The sequence below is a fragment of the Sebastes umbrosus genome, chromosome 4, assembly GCF_015220745.1.
Source record: "Sebastes umbrosus isolate fSebUmb1 chromosome 4, fSebUmb1.pri, whole genome shotgun sequence".
In the NCBI taxonomy this organism is placed as follows: domain Eukaryota; kingdom Metazoa; phylum Chordata; class Actinopteri; order Perciformes; family Sebastidae; genus Sebastes; species Sebastes umbrosus.
In genome coordinates this window covers 38,816,021-38,828,530 of record NC_051272.1, presented here as the reverse complement: position 1 = coordinate 38,828,530, position 12,510 = coordinate 38,816,021, and the positions used below count along the sequence as shown (strand labels likewise).

Genomic DNA, 12,510 nt, shown 5'->3' with positions numbered 1-12,510 from the left:
ACATGCAGTTTGGGGCAAGTCATAGTCAAGTCAGCACACTGACACACTGACAGCTGTTGTTGCCTGTTGGGCTGCAGTTTGCCATGTTATGATTTGAGCATATTGTTTTATGCTAAATGCAGTGCCTGTGAGGGTTTCTGGACAATATCTGTCATTGTTTTGTGTTATTAACTGATTTGCATAAAGCAGCATATTTGTCCACTCCCATGTTGATAAGAGGATTTAATACTTGACACATCTCCCTTTAGGGTACATTTAGAACAGATAAAACATGTGAGATTAATTTGCGATTAAATATTTTAATTGACTGACAGCCCTAGTTTTCTTCTAGGTGAGTGTATTTCTCCGTGCACTCTAAATAATGTACATACAGTATATTGTGTGTAAGCAAGTTATGTAAATTAAAAAAGGAATGCTTTTAGTCCTATTTAGAACATGTGGTAGTGGTGCACTTCAGCCTCCTGTGGCTGAGATGAGTATTACAACAACAAACACTTCCTGGCAAAACCTTTTTCCACCTGTTCTTAATTCATAAACACAGGAGAGAAAACAACTTAGATCAGACTTAGAAAATAGATCACCACAATAGTTTTTTCCTCACTTGGCTCTTAGGGCTTCCGTACTGATTCTGAAGGAATTAAAATAAAATATAGATTGTGTTGTAAATGATCCAGCAGGGACTAAATGTGATGCATGCATTCAGATAAAAACAGACTTCTACAACAAATAGAAGGAAAAGCATACAGTATTTCTAAGCTCTAACATGTGGTCCATGGTGTCGTGTTCCCTCTCAGTCTACGTTCCTGTACCTGGTGAAGAGGTTGTAGAGGACGCGCAGTGTCGATTTAAGGTCACAGTTCACTATATCTGGAAAAACGTAGAGAAAGCACAGAAGAGTTATATATACAGTATATCTATCTATATATAGACGACGTGCTGTATGTATCTACTGCTGTATATATATATCTATATATAGATAGATATACTGTACATCCAGTAAGAGTAGAGATCTTGTTTGTACAATAAAGTCCAATAAACATCATTCCTGCCTCTCTGTACAGGAGCTTCATGGCCTGTATCCACCACACAAATCACTCCTTTAGCGAACAAGGTTCAGCTGACGGCCGCAAGATGCTTTGATTCTACTATGGTTGTTAAAATATTATTACTGGACATTTGTGACAGAACACAATACCAATATTATAGAACCTTTTAGCTTATTTAACAACCATATTAAGCTGGGTTTCCACCAAAACTTCTTTTACTTTTCAATGAACTAAAAGGTTCCTTCAGCCCACTGTTGTCTGCGTTTCCACCGCGGCCTAAAGACCTGCAAAGATCAGTCAGTCCTCTGTGACGATATCTACTGCTGTATATATCTACTGCTGTATATATCTACTGCTGTATGTATCTACTGCTGTATATATCTACTGCTGTATATATCTACTGTAGATATCTACTACTGTATATATCTACTGTATATATCTACTACTGTATATATCTACTGCTGTATATATCTACTACTGTATATATCTACTGCTGTATATATCTACTTTATACATCTACTGCTGTATATATCTACTGCTGTATATATCTACTGTATATATCTACTGCTGTATATATCTACTGCTGTATATATCTACTGTATATATCTACTGCTGTATATATCTACTGATGTATATATCTACTGTATATATCTACTGCTGCATATATCTACTGTATATATCTACTGCTGTATATATCTACTGTATATATCTACTGCTGTATATATCTACTGCTGTATATATCTACTGCTGCATATATCTACTGTATATATCTACTGCTGTATATATCTACTGCTGCATATATCTACTGTATATATCTACTGCTGTATATATCTACTGTATATATCTACTGCTGTATATATCTACTTTATACATCTACTGCTGTATATATCTACTTTATACATCTACTACTGTATATATCTACTGCTGTATATATCTACTGCTGCATATATCTACTGTATATATCTACTGCTGTATATATCTACTGTATATATCTACTGCTGTATATATCTACTTTATACATCTACTACTGTATATATCTACTGCTGTATATATCTACTGCTGTATATATCTACTGCTGTATATATATCTACTGTATATATCTACTGCTGTATATATATCTACTGTATATATATACTGCTGTATATATCTACTGCTGTATATATATCTACTGTATATATCTACTGCTGTATGTATCTACTGTTGTATATATATCTACTGCTGTATATATATCTACTGCTGTATATATCTACATCTACTGCTGTATATATCTACTGCTGTATATATATCTACTGTATATATCTACTGCTGTATATATCTACTGCTGTATATCTACTGCTGTATATATCTACTGCTGTATGTATCTACTGCTGTATGTATCTACTGCTGTATATATCTACTGCTGTATATATCTACTGATGCATATATCTACTGATGCATATATCTACTGATGCATGTATATATCTACTGCTGTATATATCTACTGTATATATCTACTACTGTATATATCTACTGCTGTATATATCTACTGCTGTATATATCTACTGCTGTAGATATATACTGCTGTATATATCTACTGCTGTATATATCTACTGCTGTAGATATATACTGCTGTATATATCTACTGTATATATCTACTGCTGTATATATCTACTGATGTATATATCTACTGTATATATCTACTGCTGCATATATCTACTGTATATATCTACTGCTGTATATATCTACTGCTGTATATATCTACTGTATATATCTACTGCTGTATATATATCTACTGCTGTATATATATCTACATCTACTGCTGTATATATCTACTGCTGTATATATCTACTGCTGTATATATATCTACTGTATATATCTACTGCTGTATATATATCTACTGTATATATCTACTGCTGTATGTATCTACTGCTGTATGTATCTACTGCTGTATATATCTACTGCTGTATATATCTACTGATGCATATATCTACTGATGCATATATCTACTGATGCATGTATATATCTACTGCTGTATATATCTACTGTATATATCTACTACTGTATATATCTACTGCTGTATATATCTACTGCTGTAGATATATACTGCTGTATATATCTACTGTATATATCTACTGCTGTATATATCTACTGATGTATATATCTACTGTATATATCTACTGCTGCATATATCTACTGTATATATCTACTGCTGTATATATCTACTGCTGTATATATCTACTGTATATATCTACTGCTGTATATATCTACTGCTGCATATATCTACTGCTGTATATATCTACTGCTGCATATATCTACTGTATATATCTACTGCTGTATATATCTACTGCTGTATATATCTACTTTATACATCTACTACTGTATATATCTACTGCTGTATATATCTACTGCTGTATATATCTACTGCTGTATATATCTACTTTATACATCTACTACTGTATATATCTACTGCTGTATATATCTACTGCTGTATATATCTACTGATGTATATATCTACTGCATATATCTACTGCTGTATATATCTACTGCTGTATATATATCTACTGTATATATCTACTGCTGTATATATCTACTGCTGTATATATATCTACTGTATATATCTACTGCTGTATATATCTACTGCTGTATATATATCTACTGTATATATATACTGCTGTATATATCTACTGCTGTATATATATCTACTGTATATATCTACTGCTGTATGTATCTACTGCTGTATATATATCTACTGCTGTATATATATCTACTGCTGTATATATATCTACTGCTGTATATATCTACATCTACTGCTGTATATATCTACTGCTGTATATATATCTACTGTATATATCTACTGCTGTATATATCTACTGCTGTATATATATCTACTGTATATATCTACTGCTGTATATATCTACTGCTGTATGTATCTACTGCTGTATATATCTACTGCTGTATATATCTACTGATGCATATATCTACTGATGCATGTATATATCTACTGCTGTATATATCTACTGCTGCATGTATCTACTGCTGTATGTACAGACGTAGGCAAAGTTGTTGGTACCCTTCCGTTAAAGAGAGAAAAACCCACAATGGTCACTGAAATAACTTGAAACTGACAAAAGTAATAATAAATAAAAATTTACTGAAAATGAACTAATGAAAATCAGACATTGTTTTTGAATTGTGGTTCAACAGAATCATTTTAAAAAACAAACTAATGAAACTGACCTGGACAAAAATGATGGTACCCCTAGAAAAGATGTAAAATAATTTGACCATAGGGACATATTAAACTAAGGTGTGTCCTGTAAATAGCATCACAGGTATCTTCAAACTTGTAATCAGTCAGTCTGCCTATTTAAAGGGTGAAAAGTAGTCACTGTGCTGTTTGGTATCATGGTGTGTACCACACTGAACATGGACCACAGAAAGCTAAGGAGAGAGTTGTCTCAGGAGATCAGAAAGAACATTATAGACCTTCATGTTAAAGGTAAAGGCTATAAGACCATCTCCAAGCAGCCTGATGTTCCTGTGACTACAGCTGCTCATATTATTCAGAAGTTTAAGGTCCATGGGACTGTAGCCAACCTCCCTGGACGTGGCCGCAAGAGGAAAATTGATGACATATTGAAGAGACGGATAACACGAATGGTAACCAAAGAGCCCAGAACAACTTCCAAAGAGATTAGAGGTGAACTCCAAGGTCAAGGTACATCAGTGTCAGATCGCACCATCCGTCACTGTTTGAGCCAAAGTGGACTTAATGGAAGACAACCGAGGAGGACGCAAATCATAAAAAAGCGAGACTGAAATTTTCCAAAATGCATATTGACAAGCCACAAAGCTTCTGGGAGAATGTCCTTTGGACAGATGAGACAAAACTGGAGCTTTTTGGCAAGTCACATCAGCTCTATGTTCACAGACGCAAAAATGAAGCATCCAAAGAAAAGAACACTGTACCTAATGTGAAACATGGAGGAGGCTCGGTTATGTTCTGGGGCTGCTTTGCTGCATCTGGCACAGGGTGTCTTGAATCTGTGCAGGGTACAATGAAATCTGAAGACTATCAAGGCATTCTGGAGCGAAATGTGCTGCCCAGTGTCAGAAAGCTTGGTCTCAGTCGCAGGTCATGGGTCCTCCAACAGGATAATGACCCAAAACACAGCTAAAAACACCCAAGAATGGCTAAGAACAAAACATTGGACTATTCTGAAGTGGCCTTCTATGAGCCCTGATCTAAATCCTATTGAACATCTGTGGAAGGAGCTGAAACATGCAGTCTGGAGAAGGCACCCTTCAAACCTGAGACAGCTGGAGCAGTTTGCTCACGAGGAGTGGGCCAACATACCTGTCGACAGGTGCAGAAGTCTCATAGAGAGTTACAGAAATCACTTGATTGCAGTGATTGCCTCAAAAGGTTGTGCAACAAAATATTAAGTTAAGGGTACTATCATTTTTGTCCAGGCCAGTTTCATTAGTTTGTTTTTTAAAATGATTCTGCTGAACCATAATTCAAAAACAATATCTGATTTTCATTAGTTAATTTTCAGTAAATTTTTATTTATTATTACTTTTGTCAGTTTCAAGTTATTTCAGTGACCATTGTGGGTTTTTCTCTCTTTAACGGAAGGATACCAACAACTTTGCCTACGTCTGTATCTACTGCTGTATATATATCTACTGCTGCACGTTGGATGTAATGAATGAAATGAAACTAAGAGCGTCTGTCTCCTCAGTAAATCATCTGTTGAGAGTTTGATGGTTATTTATTTGTGATTTTTAACGTTAACGCAGAGAAAACAACAGAAAATAACTTCTTTCTCTCATTCACAGCACCGCCGCGCTACGTCTACCGATCGCCCTGTCGCTCATGCAATCTCTCTCTCTCTTTCTTTCTTTCTTTTTTAAAATGAGTCGTAAAGTCGACAGCAGAGCCTGACTTTACTTTTAATGTTACCAAACAAAGAGAAATGCCTCCCTCCGTCCTAAACCGATACTGGAGTACTTCCTTGTTTTATGAATGAAGTGGTACAGGAGTTGAAGCAACGGTGCTGTGTGTGTGTATCACCACTCAGCGACGGTCATCCTTGCAACTCCACCCTGTAAGTTCCATTACTTTCAGCCCTGACCAGGGCCTTTTGGGGTGTAAAAAGGCCCCATAAAATGTCCCCAGAACTTAATGTAGACCCAGGTCCCTGCAGTCAAAATGCAATGAGTTCCTCAAAAGGTTCTTAGTTGCGGGGGAAAGTTCCTGCGGTGGAAACGGGGCTTTAGACCTACATTTTGAGTTACTGTATGTTAGACTCTGCTAAGAATGTATTTGCTGCAGCTCTTGTAAAATAAGGTGTGCCATATTTAGAAGACCACATCTGCTTTTTCAATGAGTCAGATGCATATTTAATCTACAGGTAATGGGATCACATTTAATATTGGGTATCCCAAGGATACCCAATATTAAATGATCGACATTAGGCCAGGGACTGGGACATCCCCAGTTAAACATGCGTCCTACCCTCTGGTCGGGGCTTTGGTCTCTCCAGACCTCCGTCCTGCATCAGCTCAAAGGAGAAGGACACGTTGTGCACCTGCAGAGAGAGGGACGAGGCTGTTAGGACTCAACAAGGTGTTACAGGATGCACGTTCACTAACACCACACACAGACACACACCCAACCTAAAGGCAAAGGTGGGCGAGTACAAATCATACCACTCCACACACAGCTCCTCGCTGATAAGGGAACACAGACACTGGTTGCTAAATCCCACAATACACTCTGGGTTGATTCAATCGTGCTACCGCAGCTTCCTGTGCTGGCAAACACACCGCTGCTCTGTTCTGTAAGACCATAAGCCTCCAGCAGCTGCACAAACACTCGGCTCCCTCATTTAACAACGGATACATGTCAGCAGTGTCGCTCAAAAACCTCCAAACTCCAAGAAATTGATACGGTCATTGAAAGCCAGGGTTTTCATATCATTACAAGTGTACGAGTAGAACTTGTACAATGTAATTGTAGAGAGCATTTATTACGTTATTCTATTTGATGCTGCTGGAATAGGGAGAAACACACATGCTGGACATATTGGTTATAAGGTTTTTCTGGAAACTGACAATTTTGGTGGACATGATGAACGATTCCTAAATGCAGGGCTGACGTTCATTCAAAACATACACCCAAATCTTTTTCAGGTGGAATTATTTAGATTTTCAATCTTACTTTATCTAGACAAGCACAGATAGAGTTCTGTGGAGGAAACCAGCAACGACGTCTAATGCTGCGTTCACACAAAGCGCAGAGTGAACTTCTCGTGCGGCGCGATTACATACAAAGTCATTGCAAAGAGGTGAATAGACGCGAATACGCAAAATGTGCTCATTCATGTATTCGAGCGAGTTGACATTTTTCAACTGGAGTGAGAAATCTGCGTGACGCTCTGTCATGAAAGCCATCTCAGCGTTGAGGATCTCCTCCTGTCATCACTGACGTCCTGATGTTGAATCACAGATGGAGGACAAACGTATTGTGGCCGTTTGCAGACACCCAGAGCTACGATAGTACTTCATATCTGTACAGAGACCAGACCAAACTCTGTGTAGAACCCATAACAACAACGTCTCTAGAAGACTTTATGTTGAGTGTTGATGGAGCAGCTGCGTAGTCTGGCACTGATCCTTCCAATCTCCATTCAGAAAACAAGCATTTTAAAAGTTGTCTGCTTGTCGTCATGGTAACGGACCTGACAAAGCATGAATTCAGACTTTTTACAAATCAGCATCATTATGTTGTTATTTCAGCATCATTTTGATCTGTTTATTGATATTAAATCACAGCACAATCTGTTTATTTTGGGTTCATACCGCAGTAGCGACGTGTGGCTGCTAGATACAGTCAGTGTGATGTCACTGTATGTGAATACAGCTCGCCGCTGGATGATGTTATGAACCCAGACACGACAGTGTTTGGTTTTCTGACATATCTGGGACTTCCTCAACATGTACAAAGCAGCAGCAGTGGTTATTTATTCCATGGTTGATGGCTAAGTTGTTGGTATCCATGGAGGCCAGCTCCTCCTCCTCTCCGGCGCGTCTACCACAAGTGACGCGAATGAACACAAATGATCCCGGCGGTCCAACTCGAGCGAGTAAAGCGAGGTGAAAATTTACTTTGTTCTTGGTGTGAATGCGACATAAGCCAATCTTACCTGTGAGCAATAAAGACTAGAATCCCCACCCCTCCCCCTAGTTATGGCCCAAAGCATGTTTTGTGAGGTCAAATTTGAACAAATTCCCTCCAGGCGTTCCTGATGTATTGCATTTATGAGAATGGGTCAGACTATGGCTGTCCGTATAACTGCACTACTGCCGAGCTAACCGCAGGGGATGGCAAGCAACCGCCACAACCGCTACGTTCACATTTTTTCTTTTTTGAATTCTTTGCAATGAGAGCGCCGCGTATTTACACTCTGCTACAAACGCCAGCAGCGTGATGAGTTGCTGAGCGTCTATTCTGAGCTGAGCGCTGCGTGTTTGATGTTTTTTTATGGTCGCAGAGAGTAGAAAAGATTTGGGTAAAACGCTGCACTCGTCACCGTCACTTTTTACCCAGCCGTCCAATCCCAATGGAGGAGGGGCGGGACAAATACCACAAAGACCAACCGTCACATCCTACATGTAGGAACAACAGTGGAGGAGAAATGAATACACAGACCTGCAGGTCCATCCTCCCTCCCTACGCTCTTCAGCCTCCCTTCATCCAGAGCATGTACTCTACCTGTACCGACATTTTTACTTCATCATAGCAACCAGATGCAACCAAAGCGTCTCATCTGTAAATACGCTGCTCCTCTTTGTCCTTCTGTGTTCCAACTCAACTGTAATTTCCCCGAGTTTAATGTGAGAAAACGCCAAATCTACAGGTGTCCCCCCTTCCCTCCACCCCCTCGCTCTCTCTGCCCCTCTCTCTGCAGGCAAAAGGAAAGAGGCAGGGTGACGCGTCATGAATGCGTCATCAGTTACACTGCGCATGTCTTAAAGCCTGTGGAGTTATTAGAAAAACTCCCGAAGCCGGATCATGATCCGGATCGCCACCAAAGTTTAATGGATTGTTCATTGTGCCACACCCCACCCCTCCAAAAAATTTCATTCAAATCTATCGTGGACTTTTGGAGTAATCCTCCAAACGGACAAACGGCAAACCAACAAAACAACGCCGGTGAAAACATAACCTCCTTCCTAGGCCTTCGGCCTTGGCGGAGGTAATGAAGTAATTTGCAGAAGAAAAAAAGGCAATAATACCGCATATCGTGTTGTTGAACCGCAGGTAGGGCTACGATAGGCATCACGATAAGCAAGTCGATATATTGCGATTTTTCAATCGAACTTTTGGAAAACTGTCGTATAAAGAATACACCACCATATGCATAAAATCTAAGTAAAAAAAGTGAACTTTTTTCTGCAATCAGAACGGTGAATCTGTATTTGCATTTATCAGAGTCCCTGTAACATCCAACATCATAGCTGTACTTTGAGAGGACACAAGTATTGACTGAGTTAATCTTTGCATGTAAAATATTAATTAAAAATCAAAACAGTATCACAAAACATAATATCGCGATATTCTATTTTTTCTATATTTTCTCACACCCCTAACCGCAGGGGTTCACCGCTTCACTGCGACGGTGCTAGGTCAGACGGGACGGGAAACCCGAGAACATAACGCATCTGGCTGCGGCCGGCCGCTGGCACAGAGGCAAGAGAGGAGGAATCCCAATCAGAGGGAAGAGATAGTATAGAAAGAGGTGAAAGATGTTTTCTATTCTCTGTCCATTGTATCTGTCTGTGTGTGTGTGTGTGTGTGTGTGTGTGTGTGTGTGTGTGTGTGTGTGTGTGTGTGTGTGTGTGTGTGTGTGATGTACTAAAAGCTTTGCCCAACAAGGGCGTATTGTGTGTAAAGTGTGACCTTAGCCATCTAACACAGTCAAAAAGAAAGGAAGAGAATGAGCCTTAAGTAGAGATCTACTGAGCAGAAGCAGGAGTGCTTTCTTGATGCCTCGTGCTACTTTTCACAGCCCCCCCCCCTAGTGTATCATCGATAGGCTTGTAGGCACGCACACACACATACACACACACAGAGTAATAGAGCTGAGCCCCTAAACCACTCCAGTGTTTCCCTGTGCAAAAGGAGATTACAGATGCTGTGGGGCCGGTGCCTGTTCTTCCGGGCCAGGAGTGTCTCTGTCTGTGTGTGTGTGTGTGTGTGTGTGTGTGTGTGTGTGTGTGTGTGCAGCTTGGCAGGGGCCTCTGGCCAAGACCCAAACAAAAGGCTACTGTGGTGTCTCCGCAGATTGCCTGTTCAGAATACCGTAGTACTACAGAGGCCAATGGAGAGGAGAGATGGCTCCGCACTGAATGGGCTCTGGGGAAAACGGATGGCATTTATCAGCCTATTGAGAGGAGCGTCCTGGCTCTGAGAGCACAGGCTCCTCACAAATGAAGTATTGATTTAAGAGTGTTTCTTAAACTATAGGTCAAGACCAAAGATGGGTCACGGCCCTGTTTCTCGTCGTCGAAAAGAAAAAATTGGATACATCAATATGGCGGAGCTTCCAACGACAAGTCGACATGCCTGCTTGTCCAAAATACAGCAGAAAATATATACCATAATATATGCACCTATTGTAGCCTTTATATACTATACATATCTTCCAAGCATAAAAAAGGCTATGATTTCTACACTGTTTGCCCAATGGACACGGACACGGCCAGAGACTATTTACCTGAAAATCACCACTTTAATCTAATAGTCATGATTTCATTCTAAATCCACTGAGTTCAATTAGACGCAGATTTTCCCCAAAATGAGGATTCAGTTTGTCGTTAGCATGATTAGCTGTTTCCATTTGTCATTTCCTACCAAAGTAAGCAAAAGCAGTTGCATGCAACGACGGTAAACGGCTAACCGACCAGCTGAAACTGCATATTCAGCCATATCTTTTAAATATTTTGGTGGAAAAGTATTTTTCAACCATCTTGATACCCTTTTTTTCACGAGGTCAAACAAGGTCGCTGCCGGAATCTATTGTAATGTTGCATTCACACCAAGAGCAAAGCGAATTTTCACCTTGCAACCTTGCTTTGTTGGACTGTTAGTATCCTTTGTGTTAATTCGTGCTAGACGCGCCGCTTGTCTCCATGGATACCAACAACATTTCCTCCATCAACCATGGAAGAAATAACCATGTTGTGGAAGTCACAGATATGTCGCCGTCGTGTCTGGGTTCATAACATCCTCCAGCGGCGAGCTGTATTCACATACAGTGACATCACACTGACTGTATCTAGCAGCCACACGTCTCTACTGCAGTATGAACCCAAAATAAACAGATTCTGCTGTGATTTAATATCAATAAACAGATCAAAATGATGCTGAAATAACAACATAATGATGCTGATTTGTAAAAAGTCTGAATTCATGCTTTGTCAGGTCCGTTACCATGACGACAAGCAGACAACTTTTAAAATGCTTGTTTTCTGAATGGAGTTTGGATGGATCAGTGCCAGACTACGCAGCTGCTCCATCAGCACTCAGCATAAAGTCTTCTAGAGACGTTGTTGTTTCTACCACAGACCGTCTGTGGGTTCTACACAGAGTTTGGTCCGATCTCTGTACAGATATGAGGTACTATCGTAGCTCTGGGTGACCACAGACACTTACAAGATTTATTTCCTCCATTTCTGATCCATCAACGTCAGGACGTCAGTGACGGCAGGAGGACAGTCTCAACACTGATAGGCCTTCACGACACAGCGTCACGTGAATTTCTCGCTCAAGTTGAAATATTTCAACTACTGTGAATATGCGAATGACGGGATTTTTTTGTGTTCGCATCGCGTCATTCATGCCATTCGCGTCGCCCGGTGCGAATCCTATTCACCTTTTTGCATTGACTTTGAATGTAATCCCGCCGCGTGAAAAGTTTGCTTCGCTCTTTGTGAGAACGTACCGTAATAGAAATATAAAACTACAGCTGCTGTCCTCCATGACAGAGCAAACTACAAACTCAAGCTTTCAAACCAACAGCCAGTGATTTGTAATAGTCCAGCTCACTGATGGATATAGACAAATAACTTCACTTTACCTTTTGGTCAAAGTTCTCTGGCGTGAGGAAAAAGTTGTAGAGAGGCACAAAGTATCCCTCCAACAGCCCCATCAGCAGAACCAGATAAACACCGTCTGCAAACTGAGACAGAAGCACAGTCAGGTGAATACACTGACTGCATGAAGAGTGGAGACGTATTCTTTAAACAAGTTGGACAGATTGTCCAGTGGCATTATCTCAGGTATGTTTCCAGAACACGAAAATCTCAATGACAGATTCAAAATATGTGAAGATGGGCGTGTTTTTCAAATTATAGTTCCACTTCAGTATCAGTATATAGTGTATACTGTGTAGGACCTTTGAAAATGTTTTACTGT

At 39.8% G+C, this 12,510-nt stretch overlaps 1 protein-coding gene across 1 annotated transcript in view; it reads right to left on the bottom strand.

Moving 5' to 3' along the window:
- Positions 1-209: 209 nt before the first annotated feature.
- Positions 210-12,510, bottom strand: part of parvaa (parvin, alpha a) — a 35,330-nt gene continuing 23,029 nt past the window's right edge. The window contains exons 11-13 of the mRNA XM_037766186.1: positions 12,173-12,274; positions 6,547-6,619; positions 210-867 (exon numbers count right to left, since the gene is read on the bottom strand). Of these exons, the coding sequence (XP_037622114.1) occupies positions 791-867; positions 6,547-6,619; positions 12,173-12,274 (252 nt within the window). The 3' untranslated portion in view covers positions 210-790. The remainder of the gene's footprint in view (positions 868-6,546; positions 6,620-12,172; positions 12,275-12,510) is intronic.